The sequence below is a fragment of the Schistocerca nitens genome, unplaced genomic scaffold (assembly GCF_023898315.1).
Source record: "Schistocerca nitens isolate TAMUIC-IGC-003100 unplaced genomic scaffold, iqSchNite1.1 HiC_scaffold_465, whole genome shotgun sequence".
Taxonomy (NCBI): domain Eukaryota; kingdom Metazoa; phylum Arthropoda; class Insecta; order Orthoptera; family Acrididae; genus Schistocerca; species Schistocerca nitens.
The window spans coordinates 1,566,712-1,591,363 of NW_026045998.1; the positions used below are offsets into that span (position 1 = coordinate 1,566,712).

The window sequence follows — 24,652 nt, forward strand, 5'->3', positions numbered from 1 at the left end:
AGTAAGTGTAACGGAGATGTCGATTCACTCGTCTGATAAAATGTGGAGCGGCTCTGTCGTGCCGGAAGTACGTTGAAGTGCACGTGGCCAAAGGAACGTCATCAAAATGTACGACAAACGAGTTTTCCAAAAAATGCGAGTAATTCTGTCCTACCACTCACTCTCGTAAAATGTGTATGTCGACATGTTTCTAATTGTGATGCTGCAAACGTTGATCAAGAAATTGATTTCTACTGCAGCGTGTGGATATCCCTCAACCCTCGAAAGTTATTGCGTACGTCATCAACTCCGTTCCGTGTAAATGTGCCTTCGTCAGTCAACAGTATTAATGGAAGTGAGTGAGAGTTGTCATTTGACAGGTAACAAAATTTGAGTCGTGGGACTTAGTGACCGGAGTGGAGATTGTGGACACGTGTTCTAGTTTTTGCACATAGTGCTCAACATTGACATTGTCGTTGTAACAATACGAGTCAAGATAGATGTAACGGAACTTGAATAGAGTATTTGCCTCTATTGGTTACGGTAGAGAGATCGATCTTTCGGTCCTATCTGTATATTTATATATAATATTGCACGAATAAAGGCTGGGCGAGGGTAAAGCTATCGTTAAAAACGCACGCCGCGCGATTTGTTACGATTTGGTTGGTCATAATAATAACAACATGCTTTTGAATACAATTAAAATGTAACGGCGATACCTGTTTAGTGTTATTGGAAATAATTGTAGTAAATTAATGAGTAAGGTAGTCGATCCTATAAGAAGAGGTAAAATTGGGCATATTGAGGTGTTTTGCTTTATATCGACGAAGCCGATGATACGGTGTCATTTTTTCCGTTTACACTTAGAAATAAACAAGTAAAGAAGTGCTGATTGTGCGTAGTGAAAAAATATAGGGGCGAGTTTTGAATAACTACGGTATAGAATCAGAGTAACAAAAGGGCATTTAGTTACACGAAATCGCGGATAGCGAAGTGTGGTCATTAAATTGAGTACACCTACAGGGCGGTCAATTCCGGGATAAATCTATACGCATCTCACAAGGGATGCGGTATTGAGACGCCCCCCCCTTGCGCGGAGAGCGGGCTCCAGTTTATGAGCAACCAAAACTGTTCCTCAAAGGGTTTCGATGGAACTCGGGAGTTTGGGTTCAGGCATCAGAGTGTGAACGAGTGGTGAATGCAAAATAAAACTGTGAACAAAGTTACGTTAAATAAAACAGAAGAAACAAGACAGTTTGGTCGTATCTGTTATTATTCCATAAACTGTAACATTTCTCATCGTTGTACGAAGCCTTTATGGATGATCTTTATGACAATCTCGTTACAAGTTAAGTTTTGGAGACCTGGTCAAGAGCGGGTAGTTGGTAGATCCTAACTACTGCAGCTATTCTGGAATGGGGTGCTACCGTGACCGTTGTGTGTTGTCAATGACTTAAGGTTATCATATGTCGTGCTCTAAGATCGGCGCGCCTTTCCTCTTGGTGTAACGGTGCCTCACGGCAACAATGACAACGCCGACGACGAAGGACGGTAGGGTAGATCGTGGCACATAGATACGTGTAAAGTCGCCGTGTGCCGGAAGTGGGACTACGCTGCACGTTTTGCCAGTGTGTTGCTGCAGGTTGTCAAACTACATGTTCAGAAGAAAAATGGGAACTCTAAAGAATACCTGCTTCGTAAAAGAAAAAAAGAAGGAAAGAATGCTGAAAACTCTTGAAACAATCTAGTCAGGACTCGACATGTCGGAAGACTCCGACAGTATTCTGAGATGGCAACGGCAGGAGCACTACTGTCACAGAAGCAGTAAACGTACGCCGTGTCTGCTGTAAATGTATGCTATTTTAGTCATTTGGGATAGGGCAAATTTCCTTACAAAGTTTCTCAGTTCAAATTGGCATTCCCATCGTATTCCCAAACACTGACTACTCGTCTGAGAACACCTCGTATAGGACAGGCTCGTTCACCGATTTTCGCGAGCAACTGACAGTGGGCAGAAATCTGTTTTACGGGCACGGGGCCATCGGTGGGAAATGACAGAGTTACGAAGCTCGTATTTCTTTTAAGCGTCGGAAACTCCAGGTCGGAATATCGACAGTATTACGGAAACGTCAGACTGCTACTCGGCAGGCTGCTCCCTCCCCGAAGCCCGCTGCTGCCGACGGTCCTCCCCCCTGGCTGCCGTGCCGGGCAGTCCGGGTTCGCCTCGCCTCGCCTCGCCTCGCCTCGCCCGCGCCCTGCTGCCCCTCCCCCTCCCTTGCCGTGCTCCAGATCGTCGCTCTCATTCGACACGTCTACGTTGCAGAGTGGCTGCAGGTAGTGGTCGTGTGTCTGAGGTTGTAACACTATCAGCTACTACTAAATTAGCAACACACCAGTAGTGTTAATCCTGTGAAACCATTGTAGTGGTTAATAAAAAAGAGAAAGAGAAGAAAAGAAAAGAAAAGGTTGAAAATGTGGGAAGAATTGGTGAATAAAAAAGGGGTTTTAAAATCGTTAATGACCGTGAAAAAGGGAAAGAATGAAATGCAAATCGGACTTCGTATTGCAGAAAAGTTATCGGACTTCGTGATTCGCAAAAGCTATTGTTGGGGTGGACCTTCTGGCTTTTCTGAGCAAAAGTCAAACCAATTTCCACTACAAAAATTATTTGAAAGAGAACAGAGAATAACAAAATGTGATTAACAGGGGGAAATGACGTAGATAAGAGTTCATCCTTTACCGTGTTAATATGTCTTCTCTCATGCGGCGTTCAGGTCTTGTTCTCCAACGATCTCCTCCTTCATTTCTCCAGGAAAAAGTCGTAGCTGCTCCGAAATTTTACAATACATTTCATTGTCCAGGAATTACTAACGTATACAAATCAAAACCATCTTGATATTGAATGCACTGTATTTTACGTTGCTGCTTCCATCCTCCGAATTTCGTACAAACTTCCACAATACGTCTGCACATCACTGAGTTTTTTCGTCTTCATCCGACCAAGACTAGCTAATAAGTTTTTACGTCTGAATCATACTAAGACTAGCGAATAAGTGAGTTAAGCTTCCGCTCTCCAGAGACAAGAGCGGGTAGAAACCAAAAAGAGTTACAATTTTAGTACCTTCACTTTCTTATATATTTTCTCCGCCGTAGAGCGCTCGTACAGGTGCGATGGTATAATTTATATCTGAGGGAACGAGTGTAGTGCGGCAAAATTCAAAGTTCCGCTACACGATTTTAATTTGTCTGTGATCGTGCGTATAATTGTTAAGGTATGTATCGGACTGTTTCTGTTTCTCTAAAAATTTCTACTTAAGGGAAGCAGTAGCAGGACAAACAGAAATTGGATCAGTCTTTCTGTCTTCTGTTAGTAATAAAGTAAACTGCAATTACATAAAAGGAAATGGTCACCAGCGTAATTAGACATACATACAAAGATAGTAACTGTTCTCGAAAGAACAGATACCGTTGATAACCGTGCAGCTTCTTTAGAATAAATGATAATTAATTGAAACCCTCAGCTGCTGACAGGTGTTGTTGACGTACCTCAATGGGGACAGCTGAAAATGTGTGCCCCGACCGGGACTCGAACCCGGGATCTCCTGCTTACATGGCAGACAGACTATCCATCTGAGCCACTGAGGACACAGATGAATATCGTGACTACAGCGACTTACCCCTTGCACGCTTCCTGTGAGACCCACATTCCCAACTGTCCACATTCTACAGTTCAGGAAGAAATGGAAACTGTAGCGGGTTCGTCTATGCACGGGGAAATCGGCGCTCGTGCAGTCGCACGTCTCACCGGCATTCCGTACACTACTGTTTGGTTGGCACTTGGGCGTACCCTCCGATGCTATCCGTACAAAATCCGTCGGCATCGTGAACTGTTACCTGGCAATTTAGTGAAGCGGAGGGCATTTGCGGTGTGGGCGTTTCAAAAGATGGTGGAAGATGACGATTAGTTCAGTAACGTGTTGTGGATCGACGAAGGTCATTTCACGCTCCGAGGGTCTGTCAACGACCACAACTGCAGAATGTGGGATACCGAAAATCCTAGAACTGTCTTGGAAACTCCACTGCATGACGAGAAAGTCACGGTGTGGGTTGGATTTACCACATCTACCGCTATCGCGCCTTGTTTCTTCGAGGAAATGCATGATTCTGGTTTTGTAACTGCTACCGTGACGGGTGAGAGGTACGCCGACGTGTTACAGAATCGCATGATCCCCAGACTGGCTGATAAACACCTGCTGGAACATACAATGCTTATGGAAGATGGCGCTCCACCCCATATTGCTAGATGCGTGAAAGATCTTTTGAACGCGTCGTTTGGTGGTGATCGTGTGCTCAGCCGCCACTTTCGTCATGCTTGGCCTCCCAGGTCCCCAGACCTCAGTCTGTGCGATTATTGGCTTTGGGGTTACCTGAAGTCACAAGTGTATCGTGATCGACCGACATCTCTAGGGATGCTGAAAGACGACATCCAACGCCAATGCCTCGCCGTAACTCCGGACATGCTTTACAGTGCTGTTCACAACATTATTCCTCGACTACAGCTGTTGTTGAGGAATGATGGTGGACATATTGAGCATTTCCTGTAAAGAACATCATCTTTGCTTTTTCTTACTTTGTTATGCTAATTACTGCTATTCTCATCAGATGAAGCGCCATCTGTCGGACATTTTTTGAACGTTTGTATATATATATATATATATATATATATATATTTTTTTTTTTTTTTTTTTTGTTATAATAAAACCCCATGTCATTCCAAGCATGTGTGTCAATTTGTACCTCTCTATCTACATTATTCTGTGATTTATTCAGTTTTCAAATTTATACTGACTTTTTGATCACCCGGTATGGACTGATATGAAATTTCATGGCAGACTAAAACTGTGTGCCAGGTTGAGACTCAAACTAGGGACCTTTGCTTTTTGCAGGCAAGTGTTCTGCCAACTGAACTACCCAAGCATGACTCACAACCCGTACTCACTGCTTTAGTTATGCCAGCACCTCATCTCCTGTGTGTGCCCGTGACACACATTTTTAATCTGCCAGGAAGTTTCACGTGTAAGCTAATTACAGCACGTAATATTCCTTAGCAGACAAGCTGTAACCGTTAAGTTCAGCTTTCATGATTAAAAGTGCATTTTTTGTGTAACTTCAAACCAATGTTGCACCACATGCTTACAGCTGGAAAGAAATAATTACAAGTATGAAGTGAATGTACTTATCTTTGTGTGTGTTGATAGTTCATGGATTATCTTAACTAAACACCTGAACCACTGAATAACATCTGAGCACACAGAAAACATGACTGACTAAAGCTGCAGTAGGCATGTCTTGTGTCTGTCTGTAACCTAGTTGCTCGCACCGCATTTTTGGCAGCTTAATGGTACAAAAGAGTAGTATTTGTTACTTAAATTAATATCTTTTAACTTAATGTAAAATTTATATTCGGTGTTTCTATAATTTGAAAGTTTCTTTTGTAGACAATGTTTTTGAAAGAATTAGTTTTTCAATAGAATAGTCATTCTTACATCAGTAGACCGTAGTGTTCCCATTAAAGTATGTGATTAGTAGTTTAAATAACTTTTGTCTTTGCAGAAATCTTACGTAAATCTCTATTTTGCTTATGCTGTCATTTAAAATGAGTTGACGAAGCTTTATTGCTGTATGTTATACAATGTCACGGTTGCAACAATAACGCAAAAGGTCTCCATCTGTTAGATAAAATCCGTACTGAATGAAGTGATCACCTGTATTGCGTCATGCATAAAATACACCGGAGACTAGGAGAAGTTACTTCATTAACGTAATTTTGCCTGTCCCTCGATACATTTCAGGAGGCACTAGAGCACTTATTTTTCCTGACGTGTAGTACTGTGTTGACTATCCTCTGCCGTGTGCTTCACATTGGTTTGCAGAGTATAAATGTAGATGTAGATAATGCACCAGTATTCGTCTTTCATTGAGCAGGAAGAGTGGTCAGTGTGTCCAAACCTGTGCTGTGAACAACTGGATGGAGTAAATCAATGTTTAATTGAAAAGCACCCAGCAGTTGTCAACAGGAGGGGTACTATTCCACAACACGGTAGTTCAAAATGGCAGTGTGTGACACGAACTTTGGGGAAAAAAATTAATGAATTCGGGTGTGATCACCCGATACCGCATTTTTGGATTTCCATTTGTTGCGATGGCTACAACATTTCCCGAGTGTCAAAAATTCGAACATTTGGATGGTGTCCAAAAAATTGATTTTTATAGATCTGGCATTTAAATTTGCACACTATATGGAAAAAGGTTATTGGGAATAAGGGCAATTACAGTATCAATTAAAAATAAAAAAAAATTGTTAAAAATTTATCTGTTTTAATTTACCATATCCACACAAATAATTTGTGCATATTTTTTCCCGAATTTAAGGATGAGAAACTGGGTGCACAGATTTTTTGTCGTAAGTTTGGTACTGCTGTGCTTCTGGAAATAAATCCCGTCGTACTATGTTGCGGCCTCAATCTGTGACGTGTCAATAGCAGGTTAGAAATGAAGCATTAACTGCATAGTAATTTGTCAATTACGGCTACAAGTTCTCGTTATCAAATCTAGCCTGGGGGCAGTCTGTCGAGTGTTTTCAGTTGAAACGGAAGTGTCTTCCAGAGGAAAACTACCGTCGCTCAATGGCTTATGGGCAGTGTAATGGTACTTTGACTTCCGCGCCTCCGCCAATACAAAGTTATATTTTACGATCGCGCACGCAGAAGAGCGCTGCGCCAGCGACCGATTTTATAAATAATTTTGTTCTTTTTTTTTTTACTTTTGCGTAGCTTTTTGTTTTTTTTTTTTTTTTTTTTAAGAACGAATGGAGGTCTCTCTCTCTTGTCTTGATACGAAAGACGTGTATTTTCCCGCTGTGTTGAATGTGCTTTTGGTGAAAAATTAAAATTACATTACAAGGCAATGTTGTTTCAATAGATAATGAGAAGAAGATGATAAAAAGGTAACACCACAATTGGCGTCCTAGTGACAGGACTTGCAATCTTCGGATCGGATTTGATACAAGTGCAGTTTGGATTTGATACAAGTGCAGTTTGGATTTGATACAAGTGCAGTTATTATAAATTTTGGACATTTTATCTAATTTTAACCACTTAATAGCATCAGAAAATGAATTTGGACTAAGTCTCATTCATTTCAATTGTAATGTTACATGCATGAAATTTACAACAATATTGTTTTCCCTGTTATTAATTTGTGTTAATTTTCATTTTCATGCTGAGGAAATTAATTTGGTAAAAAAAAAAATGGGAAAAGGATAACGTTCCATAAAATAATTTGCACGGACGCGAGAGAAAAAATTTTGGATTGAAAACTATATTTAACGCTACATTTGCAACATAAGACTGAAAAAAATTGGTGAGTACAGAAATTTACATTTTTCCAGTTTCAAGCAGCCATCTGTACTTCCTTTATTCCGATCCATTTATTTCGAAATTATTTTTTCAAATTGTAGTTAAAATTGATTTACTACTATTATTGGAAATGGTGAGTGAAGAGCATATTCACAGTCATTTATTTGTGAGAGGGAAATTACAGTACCAGTTTAATAATTCCATTTCTAATTAGAAATTATATAGAAATATCCATTTCCATAAGAGAAATTTCAGATTTCAACATCATATTTAAAAAAAAATTTTTTACCATTGGAAAATTTTATTTGCAATTAATTATGAAAATCGCAAGATGGACGCTAGACGCGTAGAAATTGTTTCCGCGGACGAGCTTAGTGAAAGTGACACATTGCAAAACATGTCCGACAGTCAAATGAATATTGAGCTTAATAGGGAGGATGTTCAAGACATAATTTTACCGGATCGATTAAGACAACAACCCCTATATTTAAACAGATATACAGGCGAATGGAGAGTGAGTACTACGCGACAAAACGTGACATTGACATCGTCAACTTCAGAACCAGACATCAATCAGACACGCAAAAATGACGAAACTAAGACACAGGACTCTGACATGCTCAACCAGATTCTGAGGTTACTTGGTGACCAAAACAGAAAATTTGACACTTTAGACAAAAGATTTGACACTAAATTCGATGAACTGACACGGGACATAAAACAAAATTTTGAAAAACAATCGAGACAAATTGCCGACTTGACAGAAACCACCAGTAGTCTTGGAAGGAAATTTACTGATTTATCAGACAAGGTTACGAGACAAGAAAAGGTATTTGTGGAATTCAGTGACGAGACAAAAACTGACTTACAACGATGTAATGAGAAATTGTTAACAGTAGTTTTTGAACAACAGAAACCAGTACCCAAGTTGACGAATTACGACAGTCACACAATTCCGTAAAAACAAACCAAGAACACTTAGACCTGACGATTACAGACCTTTCAGACAGATTAAATGATGTAACATTGGAGCAGAAATCCTTACAGGAAAAGTTAGAAAAGCTTGAAGACAGAGCAGATGTAGCATCTTTAAAGAATGACACAACTCTAGCAGAAAAACTTGTACATGAATGCAAATTATGTGATGATTATTTAGATGAGAAGTTTGAGACAATGACACAGATCATTTTAGATAAGACAAAGGAATAAGTAAAGGGAGAAACAGATAATATTCAGAAAGAGGTACGTAAACTTAATGAGAATGTAATACCAAGTTCGTCAGTGATACCAAAACCCATAACAGACAACAAAAACATAAATGAGAATCATAATAATGCTAGACCCACCACACAGCCGAAAATAGAATTACCAATGAGTGACACAAATCCCAATGAACCATTTTCAATGCTACCACAAGATCAAAATTACTATCAGACATCACCACATACTATGCACAGTTTGACACAAAATACAGGACCCACAATACCATCGGGAGTAGCTGATGAAACATTAGTACGACATGGATACTTTCAGACATTTTCATGTGATGAGAAAGACAAAGTGCATCCGATTGTTTTCATCCGCTCTTTTGATGGTATTTTCCCGAGACATTGGTTGGAGGCCGACAAAATTCGATATGTTACAAATTTGTTACGTGGAAGAGCAGCCAAGTGGGGAGCAGCAATTAAAAGACAATGTTTAACATTTGAACAGTTTGAACAAGCATTTCTTGAGGAATTCTGGTCGATCACAGAACAGCAAAGTTTAAAACGAGAAGTATACAATCCAGAAATTTACAACCCGAAGAAAGAGACTTTACGACAATACTTTGAACGTTACCTAGACAAAACATTATATTGGACAAAACCAGCAGATTTACCAGACGTAATTAGAACACTTAAAAGCCACTTACTATTTCCTTACCGTGATAAATTAATAGGAGTGTCCGAGGACAACATAAAGAATTTTTTCAGTTATGTTGATGAGATAGATGTTGTTTACAGAGATGAGATCAGGAATTTGAATCAATTGTATCCGATCCATCCAAGCAATTCGCGTACGCACAACAGAAATGACAGAGGCTATTGGAATCCGCCTCCGACACCACAACAAAACACTCAAAGAAACAATTCGCACTACACTGGGACAAATCCATTCAATATTAGGAGAAACAACTCGCAGCATTGGCAAGGAAACAGTAATTATTACTATAATGGTTATCCGAACAGTAATTACAATCAGAACAATAACAGTTATATTCAAAATAACAACAGAAGAACGAACCGAAATTATAGAGATCAAAGAAGAGACGATAACAGGTACCATCCAGGATATTTTCAGAGAAACAACATCCAACAACACCCAAACATGTATTGCAGGAATAACAGTAATGACAATACCAGTTACAGTCATAGGCGAAATAATGTATGGGGAAATCACAATGGACAACCGCCACGACACAGGCAATACAGCAACCCTCAATTTGTACCTAACGGAACTCCCAATGCGACGCGGGGTAATGTCAACAACCAAACAGCTGATACTTGGGTGACGCGCGACAGAAATGTAAATATTATTGAGTTGGGCAATGAACCCAACCTGCAGCAACAACCGAATTTGCCGGAAAACGAACGACGACCGAGCTAAGCGCTCGAGTTACGGTCAATAGGGAGCAGAGCGCAACGGAACCGACGATTTGTTTTCTCCGATATGATGACAGTAAGAAAATAGAAAACGAATTATATCAGGATGTAGATTTTAATAGTACCAGTAAAACAAAGAAGATTATTCAGGCTATAACACGAGTTATGATTGGTAGTTATGAAGTGGAAGTAATGTTAGATACAGGAGCAGCAGCAAGTGTCATTTCAATGTCCTTATATAATGAACTCAAACAAATAATGAACATACAAACATTGCCAGTACAGAATTGTCACATTATAAGTGCCACCGGTAACAAATCAAAGAATGTGAAATTTCAAGTGCTAATTAACTTCACATTTTCAAATATACCACTCAATTACAGTTTTCTGGTAGTAGACAAATTAGTTATGCATTGCATATTAGGAATTGACTTTTTGAATGAATATCAAGCAATCATAGATTTAGGGAAAGGGAAATGTCATTTAACCGTAAACCAACAACAACTGACAATAGAGTTAACACAGGGTAAAAACTTAAACAGTAAACAAGGTAAATTTGAACAGTTACATTTTCTGTATCCACCAGCAATAAACATATGTGATTTAACTTTTAATGAAGCTGTATCTCAGGGAATTAAACCTAATAATTTATATGAGAAATGCACAGAATCTGAATATCTGACGAAGGAACAACAACTTTAATTACTTCAAGTTTTGCAGCAATTTGCTGAGGTATTTGTGGAGAAACCTGGAATTATTAGAGGCTATACTTATGAGATGGATGTTAAACCACACAAAACATACTGTAGAACATATTATAATATTCCTTGGTCAAAGAAACCCGCAGTTTTGAAAGAGATTGAAAAAATGCAAGCTTGGGGTATCATTGAAAGGTCACATTCACCATATTGCAGTCCGATCCTAGCAGTTAATAAAGAGGATGGTAGTGTAAGGTTAGTGCTGGACGTACGAGAAATTAACAAAGTTATAATCCCAATCAACACACGACCTATAAATTTGGAAGAACAACTTTTAAAATTTCATAATGTACACTATTTAACCAATATTGATCTCCGCTCATCATTTTGGCAGGTGAACCTCCATAAAAACAGTCGTAAATACACTGCATTTCTATGTGAGGGACGTAGTTATAAATTTTGTGTTCTACCCTTTGGTCTACGAGTGAGTGCTGGAGTATTTATTGAAGCCTTAGATGCTGTTCTTGGACCACAATTGTTATCGCAAATCACAGTTTATGTTGACGACATTGTCATTGCCACCACTACTTGGGAAGAACATGTTAATCTTTTGAAGCAACTTCTGACTAAATTTTCTGATGCAGGTGTCAATATCAATTTATGAAAGACGAAATTAGGGAGGAGAGAAATCAAATTCCTTGGTCACATCATATCAACTGAAGGCATTTATCCAGACTCAAGAAAAATTGATGCAATAAAGAATTTTCCATCCCCACAGAATCGTAAACAACTCAAAGCCTTTCTTGGTCTATCTTCATTCTTCAGGAAATTTGTACCCTACCACCTTCTTAACAGTCCACATCTTCTATCTTTACTCAAAAGAAATAATATTTGGAAATGGACAGAGTTCTGTCAGATAGATTTTGAAGCGATTAAGAATGCTTTAGTTAATGCACCGTTGTTATGTCATCCTGACATGACGTCAGACTTTTGCCTAGTAACAGATGCAAGTTCCTATGGGCTCGGAGCATTTTTATTCCAAATTCATGTAGAAGATGAACAAACAGTCATCAAACCTATAAGTTTTGCTAGCCGCACGCTCACTGAATGCGAAAAGTCATATTCAGTGACCGAGCGCGAAACACTTGCCACAGTATGGGCGTTTCGCAAGTTTCGCTACTTTCTATGGGGAAAACGTACTAAGCTTTATACTGATCATCAAGCTCTTTCTTTCCTGCTATCATGCAAGTTATTACATCCACGTCTTGCACGCTGGTGGGGGGGGGGGGGGGGGGGAGAGCTAACAAATAAAATAAATAAAGTGTATATTGCAATCTGAATGTAATGTAATTCACATGTCAGCACAATGGTATTGAATGTAACGTAAAAATTTACTATATTTTTCATTTAATTCTGTATATGTACTGTATGACAACAATGTATCTCATGTAATGATTAATTGTAAATATTTGTATATTTATGTACTTAGTATATCAAGAAATGTATTTTAAGGAGATGTTAATGAGCTGCAAAGGACTTGTGCATGTAGCACATGATTCATATAAATTGAACTGAAAATGCAAAGAAGAAACCAACGTGATGGAACACTGGTCAAGCAATATTTACGTAGTGTCAATATGCTTTGAAGTGTATGGTGTTGTGGAAGCCGGCAGGTCTTCAGGTTGGTGTAAAAGACAAGCTCATCACCTGTCGTAGGCAGTGAGGTGTTTCCTGTGCCCTCATTGACCATTTATACCCCGGTAGACGCCACCAAAATTCAACTGCTGGAGATCACATTTTCGTGTTGACACATTGAACAAACTTTGGATTTTTTCAAGTCACACGCAAGAGATCCAGGCAGTACACACACACTCAGAATCCGATACTACGTTTAAAGACATTGGAGCAACATAATAGAAACATTTATTGTTCGAATTAATTCCATTGTAAACACGAATCGTGTGAACTGAATTCAAACGCTGTGCTAAGCAACGATAATACGCTGCAATTCAAAGACATTAATGTTACGACTCCTAAAGAAGGTACACACCAAAAAGACTGTATACAAAGACTGATATGCAAAGAACATTGTGCTCAGAAATATTTTTTTGTAATATGTAAATTTCTTATTTTCTCATATATGTATGTAAATTTTCTATACTGCCACGCTCGCTTGCGGAGCGTGTCAGTAGAGGAGGCATTGTAATGGTACTTTGACTTCCGCGCCTCTGCCAATACAAAGTTATATTTTACGATCGCGCACGCAGAAGAGCGCTGCGCCAGCGACCGATTTTATAAATAATTTTGTTCTTTTTTTTTACTTTTGCGTAGTTTTTTGTTTTTTTTTTTTAAGAACGAATGGAGGTCTCTCTCTCTTGTCTTGATACGAAAGACGTGTATTTTCCCGCTGTGTTGAATGTGCTTTTGGTGAAAAATTAAAATTACATTACAAGGCAATGTTGTTTCAATAGATAATGAGAAGAAGATAATAAAGAAGGTAACACCACAGCAGTTAGGAGCAAAAAGTAGTGTATATTCACGGATACGTGATAAATTTGTGCCGTGAACGTTCCTACGTTCTATTGCAAATCTGTAATGCGCGTCGAAAGGGGAATCCGGCGTCACTATAACAAACTGGTGGCAGTGAGAAGCATATGTGTACAGTGGCGTCTGTAATGGGCGATACGTCAAAGCTGCAACCCTACACGATATTTAAGAGGAAAGCTACTCCAGAAATATCGGTGAACGGCGTGTCGACGAGAGCAAATCCTGAAAAGTGGACGGACAGTGACTTTGCGGTCGACCGGCCGGTGCACGTTTGGCAATGTCTCCTTGTGTGTTGCTGAATTTATGTAACGTGTCAGTCGTGGACAACTCCTGTGGACATACACCAGGAAGGTGTGTGAGAAGTGAGGAAAAGGGAAAACTGATTCAGTCATTGTTCTTGAAGAGGCCGGACATCCATCCTGCAACCACCAGATGAGTATGAAAATCAGGCATCCAAAGCTGTGCTTAAACAGCAATACACGTAACGAGTGACACACACACACACACACACACACACACACAGAGAGAGAGAGAGAGAGAGAGAGAGAGAGAGAGAGAGCACAAAAACAAATTAAAGCCAACTCCACATAATTCAGTCACACCAATTATTTGTGTATACACGGTAATGCAGAAAAATAACATTACATTCTGGTCACCTCAGTATTATAAGTCTGATTTTCGTGAAGCTCTGAAACCCCCAGCAGCTACGTAACCGGGTCGGTGTCTTTCCATTTCCCAGGTTTGGTGGTGCCAGCGGGAAGAACGTAGTACTGCGGTCCGGCGGCACAGTCGCCACCCGACTGCGTGGCTACTCGCACGCCCTGGTGTTTTCTTCCGACCCCCTACAACCCGATGAAACATTCGAGGTAAGTTTCTCGTAAAATTTACGAGCGCCGATCCGTTGCTGTAAATATAAATTATTATGTTACAGACGATCCGTGTGTATTGAGCTATCTGATACAATCTTCTCTGACTTTTTAACCCAGTCTCCATTTCCTCGAACAAATTTTTTCCCACCGCGTAGTAAGTTGTAAAATTCCACCGCAGTAGAAGTTACGACGACGACGAACGAATCTTCACCGATGCGAATGACTGGTGGCCGAAGCTAAATAGAAACGTACAATTCCTCTTTGCATATACAGCAGGTTTGTCAGTGAAGTCGATGAGGATCTGGCTGCGTGCTCTGGGTCTACAGTGATGAAAACAATTAGAAGTCTTCGGTAAAGAATAATATATTGTACTTGACTTGTGGTACAGGAGTCTTCGTAGTCAGGAGGAATGTAATTACAAACAGATAGTTACAGAGGCATCAAATAGGCCGTACTTTAACTGAGCACCTTGTTACAGGTTGCTTCCTATCAGCTGTAGACTGTACTACTTTCCTAGTCGACGTCCCGAGCGAGAGTGGCCGAGCGCACGCCAGAGACATGTCGCGAGCCGCAGAGCGGCGCTAGTCTCGACTCGCGGGTCCGGCGATACTAGTACGGACCGCGGTCGATAACTGCGACCCCTAAAGAGCGCGGTACCGAATGTCGGTACCGCATTCCTCCCCCCGCAAATACGGCTTACGACTGCCGGGTGGAGCGCCCCACACTGACGTAGTTGAGGAGTTGGGGAGCCCGACTGCAGACGAGGCGTGCCCACCCGCACCCTGCCATTCGGACCGAGGGGAGACAGGAAATGCCTGGAAACTACTCCAGGGTGCGACAATTGGTCCTGTCACGGTCGCCAGTTGATGTGGTTAATAAAAAAGAAAAGAAAAGGTTGAAAATGTGGGAAGAAATGGTGAATAAAAAGGGGGTTTTAAAATCGTTAATGACCTTGAAAAAGGGAAAGAATGAAATGCAAATCGGACTCCGTATTACAGAAAAGCTATCGGACTTCGTGATTTGGAAAAGCTATTGTTGGGGTGGTCCTTGTGGCGTTTCTGAGCAAAAGTCAAACCAATCTCCACTACAAAAATTATTTGAAAGAGAACAGAGAATAACAAAATGTGATTTACAGGGGGAAAGGGCGTAGATAAGAGTTCGTCCTTTACCGTGTTAACACGTCTTCTCTCCTGCGGTGTCCAGGTCTTGTTCTCCAACAATCTCCTCCTTCATTTCTCCGTGAAAAGTCGTACCTGCTCCAAAATCTTGCAGTAAATTTCATTGTCCGGGAATTACTAATGCCTACAAATTAAAACCATCTTGATGTTGGATGCAATGTATTTTACGGCTGCTTCCGTCCTCCAAATTTCATACAAGCTTCCACAGTGCTATATGTCTGCAAACGAATAAGTTTTTACATCTGAATCATACCGAGACTAGTGAATAAGTTAAATTAAGCTTTCGCTCACAAGTGACAATAGCACGTAGAAAACAAAAAGCATTACAATTTTAGTACCTTCATTTTCTTATATATTTTCTCTGCCGTCGAGCGCTCGTACCGCTGCGATGGTATAATTTATATCTGAGGGAACGAGTGTAGTGCGGCAAAATTCAAAGTCCCGCTACATTTTTATTGTGTCTATCACAACTCGGCATCTCTGTTATATGGTGAGTAGCAACTTTGCTTCTCTGGTATTACTACTAGTTGTTTCTTTTCCTGTTCCACTCACAAATAGAGCGAGGGAGACGTGACTGTCTGCGTGCCTCCACATTAGCCCTAATTTCTCGTGTCTCATCTTCGTAGTCCTTACACGCAATGTACGTCGACAGCACTAGAATTGTTTCGCAGCCAGCTTCAAATGGCAGGTCTCTAAATTTTCTCAATAGTGTTTCTCAAAAAGAACATCGCCTTCCCTCTGGGAATTCCCATTGGAGTGCCCGAAGCATTGCTGTAACACTTACGTGTTGTGTTGCTTTGTCATGTCATTTAACCGTATCAGCTTCTTAATTTGCTCTCATTTTTCTTCCTATCATTTTTTTTTTTTTTGCATTTGAAATATTTGTTCGTGTGATTTTAATCAATCTCGTGTAGTAATTTTGATTTAATTGCTTTCGCTTTATCATCCTATTTTTTCATCCGTGTTATTGCAGTCATTGTTTTTATTCCTCATTTTCCTTGAATTTTGTTTTGCTTATAATACCTTATTTTGTTTAAATCTTCATCTCCCGTATTCTATATATAGTGCAATTTGAATTTAGGCTATGTTTTTAATATTTGTATGATGATAACCTCCAAAAAAAAAAAAAAAAAAAAAAAAGGATGTCTTGTAATGGAAAATACATTGACACTATTGGACAGTCAATATAAACAGATTATTTTGTCTTTTTTACCAGTAGATCTGCATCTTCAGATATTTAAATATTATAATAAATAGGTATAATTAAATTTGCATTCCCAAAAATTCAGATTGTAGAAAGGATGGTATAAAGAAAAAATGAGAACAAATGAAAAAATTCATACAGTTTTTAAAATGTGACAAAGGAATAGAAATAAAAAGCTACATTTATACCAATTCATTGAATAAAAATAATGATCGATGTCATTTTGATAAATATTTAATGGTAAAAAAATTTAAGGCACCTGATGAGATTTGAACCCATGATTGTGGAGACATTACCCTAACCATTACTCCATGCAACCAGTTTACATAATCCTTCTCTTTTAGCACTACACAGTCTCACATAAATTTCCCAACTTTTTCCTCACGATTACTCACAAAAGAGAACTCACTAGGTCGAATGGCTGCTGGGTGCGATACCTGAGATCTTAACCGACGTCATCGTATAGGTGGTTTCAAAAATGTCGGACTGACGGCTGGGGTCTCTCCTTGTAAGAATAATACATATGGAGGAGCAACATGTGCTACTCAAATCAGTTCAAAAATATACCTCACTTTTTCAAAATTAGTGGTGCAGCCTCTCTTCAACTGAGTGGCAACAAAAATTTCGGACCCCAGCTCATCCGATACGAATAACTTTTGACTGGCCTCTTCTGATCCGGCACAGCCTGCCTGTAGAAACTCACAATAAGGTGCAGCTCCATTCGGGATAACGTGCACCACATTGGCTGCCAAGTGACAAGCCGACTGCCTCGGTACACTGCTTCCTCGTAACTGCCGGTTTCCAGCAGACTCTTTCCTTCCTTCCAGTTCAAAGCACTCTCATTGCACCACCAGACCCTAGTCATTCACTGGCAGATATGTCCACTGCGAAGGTCACCAGTGACACGTAAATACCTCCCACATAACAGGGGTACCGAAGTAGACAGGCGAGTGGTCAGAAAAGATGACAGAGATGTTCCCAGTAATTATGTGCAAAAATGTGTAATCAAAAAGAAAGGCAGGCTGTGCAGTTTGTGTAAAAAAAGACAGGCCACACCCATCTACAAGGAGGACAGTAAAAGTGATCCACAGAACTTCCATCCAGTATCCTCGACATTAATTTGTTGCAGGATCTCGGAACATATCCTGAGCTCGAACATAACGAGATAACTCGAACAGAATGACCTCCTCAGTGCCAACTGGCACAGATCTCGAAATCGTCGATCGTGTGAAACCCGACTTCCACTTTTCTCGCACGACGTACCGAAAGCTTTGGATCGAGGCAGTATTTCTTTATTTCTGAAAAGCGTTTGACTTTGTACTACACCTACACTTACTGTCAAAAGTATGATCTTGTGGGGGTACTGAGTGAAATTTGTGACTGGGTTGACGACTTTTTCATAGGGGGGATGCAGCGTGTTATCTCGGAAGGAGAGTCATCGTTAGATGTAGAAGTAACTTCAAGTGTGCCCCAGGGAAATATTGTCGGGACCCGTGCTATTCGTGTTGTACATTAATGACCTTACAGACAATATTAATAGTAGCCTCACGTTGGTTTGCAGATGGTGCAGTTACCTGTGAAGTAGTGCAGTCTGAAAGAAGCTGCAGGAGTATTTAGTCTGATCTCGATAAGATTTCAAACTGGTGCAAAGAGTTGCAACTTGCTTTAAATGTTCAGAAATGAAAAATTGTGCACTTAAGAAAATGGAAAAATGTTGCATGCTATGACTATAATATCAATGAGTCACAGCTGGAATTGGCCAACTCAGTGGAATAGTGTAGAAGTACAATCAGTTTATAAAGGAGATTGCTTACAAATCACTCGTGTGATCCATCCTAGAATAGTTCTCAAATGTACGGGGTCCGTACCAAATGGGACTAATAGGGAATATCGAATGTATACAGAGAATGGCAACAGGTATCGTCCCAGATTTGTTTGACCCGTGGAAGAGTTTCACAGTGATACTAAAGGAACTGAACTGTAAGACTCCTGAAGATAGAAGCAGATTATCCCCACAAAGTCTGTTAACCAACTGTTAAGAACTCGCTTCAAATGGTATACCATAATCCGCTACGTTACACTGTGTGATCAAACGTATCTGGACGCCTGGCCTGAAAATGACTTAAAAGTACGTGGCGTCCTCTGTCAGTAATTCTGGAATCGAATACGGTGTCGGCCCACCCTCAGCCTCGATGACAGCTTCCACTCTCGCAGGCGTACATTCGGTCGGGTATTGGAAGGTTTCTCGGGGAATGGCAGCCCATTCTTCACGGAGTGCTGCTCTGAGGAGAGAGATCGATGTCGGTCGGTGAGGCCCGGTACGAAGTCCGCGTTCCAAAATATTCCCAAAGGAGTTCTATAGAATTCAGGTCAGGAGTCTGTGCAGTCCAGTCCATTGCAGGGACATTATTGTCACGTAACCACTCCACCACAGGCCGAGCGTTACGAATAGGTACTCACTCGTGTCGAAAGATGCGTTCGCCATCTCAGATTTGCTCTTCGACAGTGTGAAGCAAGAAGGTGCTTAAAACATCAATTTAGGCCTAAGCTGTGATAGTGCCACGGAAAACAACTAGGGGTGCAAGCCCCCTCCTTGAAAAACACGACCACTCCGTAACACCACCACTTCCGAATTTTACTGTCGGTACTACACACGCTGGCAGATGACGTTCACCGGGCATTCGCCATACCCACACCCTGCCATCGTATCGCCACACTGTGTACTGTGATTCCTCACTCCACAGAACGTTCTTCCACTGTTCAGTCGTCCAATCTTTACGCTCCTTACACCGAGAGAGGCATCATTTGGCATTTACAGGCGTGATGTGCGGCTTATGAACAGCCACTCGACCTCGAAATCCGAGTTTTCTCACCTCTCGCCTAACTGTCGTAGTACTTTCAGTGGATGCTGATGTAGTTTGAAATTCCTGTGTGACGGTGTGGATAAATGTCTGCCTACATTACGATCCTCTTCAACTGTCGGCGGTCTCTGTCGGTCAACAGACGAGGTCGGCCTGTACGCTCTCGAGTTCTACGTGTCTCTTCGTGTTTCCACTTCACTATCACATCAGAAGCAGTGGACCTGGGGATGTTTAGGAGTGTGGAAATCTCGCGTACAGACGTATGACACAAGTGACACCCGATCACCTGACCACGTGGGAAGTCTGAGTGTTCCACGGAGCGCCCCATTCTGCTCTCTCACGATGTCTGATGACTACTGAGGTCGCTGATATGGAGTACCTGGCAGTAGGTGGCAGCACAATGCACCAAATATGAAAAACGTATGTTCTTTGGGGTGTCCAGATACTTTTGATCACATAGTGTGTCTCTCACAACGAGATAATATTAGAATAATTACACACACACACACACACACACACACACACACACACACACACACACACAGAGAGAGAGGCATACAGTCAGTCATTCTTCCCACACTCCGTATGTCAACGGGATGAGAAGAAAGCCTAATGACCGGTACAGTAGGATATACCCTCTGCTGTGCATTTCCTAGTGATTTGAAGAGTATAGATGGAAGTACAGATATAGAATTGACAGACACCTTTCAATATGTGGGACTTGGTGACAGCTGTTGGAACCCCACAGCAGAGAGTGAGTTTCGTATCAGATCTACACCTCAGAATATGTGGTACACAACTATTTTTTATGTTTTAATTAGAATTAGGAAACTGGTGGAGGGAATGGAAAGGGTGGAACAGTTAACGAGGAGTGATGGAGGGGGAAAACCTGAGGGGTACTGGCAGAGGGGAAAGAAGGGAGGGATGTATGAGCATAACAGATCTATAGACGGTAAAACACCTGCGTAAAAAGGGTCCTATTCTGAAATTATAAGATTTTCCCTCTTTCCTTTCAGTTTGTAGTGTAAGGTCATCTTTGGAATCCTTGTTTCTCCCATCCATTCCAGATGTTTCTTCCAGTTTTGTTTGTTTTTATGTTCTTCTGTCTTGTGATTTATTGCAAAAATATTCAGTTTTTGGCTCATATTTTCATTGGGAATCCAGTCTAACTTTGTGCAACCTTTGACTGCTCATAAAAATATCGTTTGAGCTGCTCGAAGAAAGCTAAAATGCTTCCTCCTCGTAACCCGGGAGTCTGTTGTGCAGCAGAACACGTACAGCCGTCACGTTGTAGAACATCATTTTTGTCTCTTTTCGTGTGTTTTTTAATGTTCCACTTACAGTGGCACGTAAGCTCTGATACGTATGTAGTTTGATACATCCTTATTGTCATTGAAATTAGTACAGCTTCGTAGGTAACCGAAGTGCTGAACTCATTCCAAAATCTTGTCTTCAATCACAGTTTTGTTTTGGACTGTGTTATTTCCCGTGGGATCCTACTGGTGCAGTTTCATTTACTATTGCCTTAAAGTTATATGCATTTAAATTGAGTTTCTCTAGTTCATCTTCAGTCTTCGCCATTAGTACAATGTTGTCAGCATATAATAGTGTTAATGTATTTCCTGTTTGGAATACAGATCCCTTCTGGCGCTATTCCTATTTTCAGGTAACTTTGTCTTAAAAAATAAATGGAAAAGAATACGCGATACGTAATTTCCTGCCGGCTCTGTCTGTCCACCCTGTCTAATGCTTTTTCAAAAGCTACGAAAGACAGATAGGTCAGTAAATATATTATCGCTGCGTGACCTGCCTCTTGTGAAGCCACTTTTTTGTTGTAGAAGTAAACTTCTGTAATAATCTTTAATATGTTATTTAATACATCTGAATATAAACTGAGGCGACAAGTGCAATACGCACATATACGGATGCCGGTAGCATCGCGTACACGAGGTGTAAAAGGGCACTGCATCGGTGGGGCTGTCATTTGTATTCGGACGATTAAAGTGAGAAGGTTTCAGACACGACTGTGGCCACACGACAGCTATTGACAGGCTCCGAATGCGGAACGGTAGTTGCAGCTGGAAATGTGGGACTTTCCATTTTGAAAATTCTTTCTTCTATGTATAGATTGCCGCTATCCCTATTGTAGCGGGACTTTGAATTTCGCCACGCTACACTCGTTCCCTCAGATATAAATTATACCGTCACAGCTGTATGAGTGCTCGACGGCAGAGAAAATATTTATCCGAAAATGAACGTACAAAAATTGTAACTCTTTGTTTTCTACCCACTATCATCTCTTGTGAGCGAAAGCTTAATTTAACTTATTCGATAATGTCGGTAAGATTCAGACATAAAAACTTATTCGCTAGTCTCGGTATGTTTCAGACGTAAAAACTTATTCGTTAGTCTTTGTAGCGGGACTTTGACTTCCCTCAGACATGAATTGTGCCGTCGCAGCGGTATGAGCGCTCGACGGCAGAGAAAATAGAAAATACTAAAATTGTAACCCTTTTTTGTTTTTCTATCCTTTTTTTTTTTTTTTTTTTTTTTTTTTTTTTTTTTTTTTTTTTTTTCCTCGATAGCCGAAGCTTAAGGCAGACGTGATCTGATGCTGAAGTAAAAAACTTAATAGCTAGTCTTGATCTGATTTTAATGTGTAGACATATTGAGGAAGTTGTTATGACATTTGGAGGAGGGAAGCAATGTAAAATAAATTGCATTTACTATCAAGACGGTTTTGTGTACATTAGAAATTCCTGGACAATGAAACTTATTGCAAGATTTCGGAGCCGACTTTTCATGCAGAAATGAAGGAGATTTTTGAAGACCTGGACGCCGATCGAAAGAAGACAAGTTAACGTGGTAAAGGATGATTTATTTACGTCACTTCCCCCTGTCAGTTGCATTTTGTTATTCTCTGTTTCTTTTCAGTAATTTTTGTAGTCGAAATTGGTTTAACTTTTGCTCAAAAACGCCACAAGGACCACCCCAACTATAGCTTTTCTGTAATACGAAGTCCGATTTGCATTTCGTTCTTTCCCTTTTTCACGGTCATTAACGATTTTAAATCTCCCTTTTATTCACCATTTTTCTCACATTTTCAACCTTTTCTTTTCTTCTCTTTTCTTTTTTATTAACCACTACACTATCGTACACCTTTCCTAATCTGAGAACATTGTTGTTTGTATTCCATTATCATTGTTCCCTGTTGGTTCTTGTACATATTGTACATTATCCTTCTTTCCCTTTAGCTTACTCATACTATCCTCAGGAGTTCAAGCATGAAGGTGGTTTAAAATGAAAGTAAACCACACATTTGGCACACGCTCTCTCTCTCTCTCTCTCTCTCTCTCTCTCTCTCTCTCTCTCTCTCTCTCACACACACACACACACACACACACACACACACACACACACACACACACACACACACACAGTGCTGAGAACAAACTTTGTGTGACAGATCTGCTTGCGCGAGCTGGCCCCCCACTGGTCGGGAACCGTGCGGCTGGGTGTGACGACGCTGGTGCCCACGATGTCTGCATCCAGCTCCGGCTCCGGATCTGGATCCGGTGGTCCCGGCTGCCCACCTGTCGCTGCCCTGCCGGCGGTCAGTGCCGACACTTGGTACCTCATACGTGAGTGCGGCTCTAATATGTTTGGATATTTGAGAAATGTTGTTTGTTATACTCTTCCTGGTACTTCCACAACTGTTGCTAAAATTTCACATGATTGAGTCTGCACCAGTTGCAATTGGCAAATACTCTATTTTGATAAAATCGTACACACAACCTGAGTCTCACAGTGTACATCCCGTCTTGCAGTGCTACAAAATGCACACTAAACGGAGAGTCGTAGTATATAAAATTATTAGGTTGGTGGATAACTTTGTAGCATTTTTGTTTTTGCATGTCAGTATTCTGGTTTACATTTACTCATTTGGAGATAGTGAGTGGAGCCGGAGATGCTAGCAAATGGAGTGCCGAGTGGAGAAATCGGAACAGTTCCGACATTTTCTTCTGTTTGTGTTTGATAGAGAGGTGACAGTCGGGGACACCCGGAAACATCTGCGCCGTGTGTGGGGGTAATGTCACTGGACAGAGCACAGCGAGAAAATGGTTTTCGCATTTTGAGGAGGTCGTTTTGACGTTAGTGAATTTCCACCTTCGGGAAGACCTTTGGGGCTTGACAGAGGTTGTTTAAATGCATTAATTGACAACGATTAACGTCATTGTACTCGAGAACTGGCAAAACTGATTGCGTGTGATCCTTCCACCGTCGTGTGACATCTACGTGGAGTGGAGAAAGTTGAAAAATAGAGTTTTTGTTTCATTTTGTTTCAGGGCGCAAAAACAACTAGTGTCGTATGTTCCCGTGTGGAAACTGTCAAACGCGAAGACAGAGAGAGGAGTTAAAAACGACTACACATCGATCCCGATCGACGGAAGAGATGACAGCTAAAAACGGGGATGCACAGAAGGGTCTATAAAATACATCGAAGCAGAGGTCCGGAACTAAAAATTAAATATCCTTCATCATATTGCTATGACAGATAAAAAGTAAAACACAGTCGACAGCCCGTGCGTCGTTCGCTAAAACGGCCGATAACTTGCCAAAAATCACAACGGTCGGTGGGTTTCCGTACGTCCACTTCTCGTCGCTCTTCGTCAATTGGATCTCGAACGACACCGACCGTTAGTATTGTATTTCATTATCGGTGATGAGAAATGGTGTCTTTATGCTAAGGTAAGGGAAAGAAAGGAATGGTTGAGCACAAACAAAGCAGAAACTTCCCTTATAAAGGCCTGTCGGCATCTGCAAGAAGTAACGGTACATATCTGGCAGAACAGTGACGGTGTGGTGTAGTACAAATTGCTTCCCCGAGGTGTAATCGTCGCTCCTGACATTTATTGTCGACATCCGAGACATCTTGCGGACACAATCTGAGAACGACGACCGGGAAAACTGTGTGAAACGACACTACTCCACAGTAATGCCTGCCTGCACTCTGATAGACTGGCGAGAAACACCGTACGGGAGTCGGGTCGAGAAGTCATTCCGCATCCACCTTATTCGGCTGATCGTGCGCCCTCGTAGTCTCACCTCATCTGCCCTCTATCCGACAGTCTTCGAGGAACTTTCAGTCCGGACGAAAATTCGCTCCGAACATCGTTCGACGATTGTTCCCCTCAAAACTGCACAATTTCTACAGTCGTGGAATCGAAAAGTTACCCCGGCATTGGCAGACTGTTG

The 24,652-nt window shown here is 40.9% G+C and overlaps 1 protein-coding gene across 1 annotated transcript in view; it reads left to right on the plus strand.

The window, feature by feature from the left end:
* The window catches only part of LOC126232175 (neuralized-like protein 4), a 295,692-nt gene that overhangs the window by 162,077 nt on the left and 108,963 nt on the right, over positions 1–24,652 (plus strand). Inside the window, exons 18-19 of the mRNA XM_049942472.1 lie at positions 14,024–14,150; positions 22,863–23,037. Of these exons, the coding sequence (XP_049798429.1) occupies positions 14,024–14,150; positions 22,863–23,037 (302 nt within the window). The remainder of the gene's footprint in view (positions 1–14,023; positions 14,151–22,862; positions 23,038–24,652) is intronic.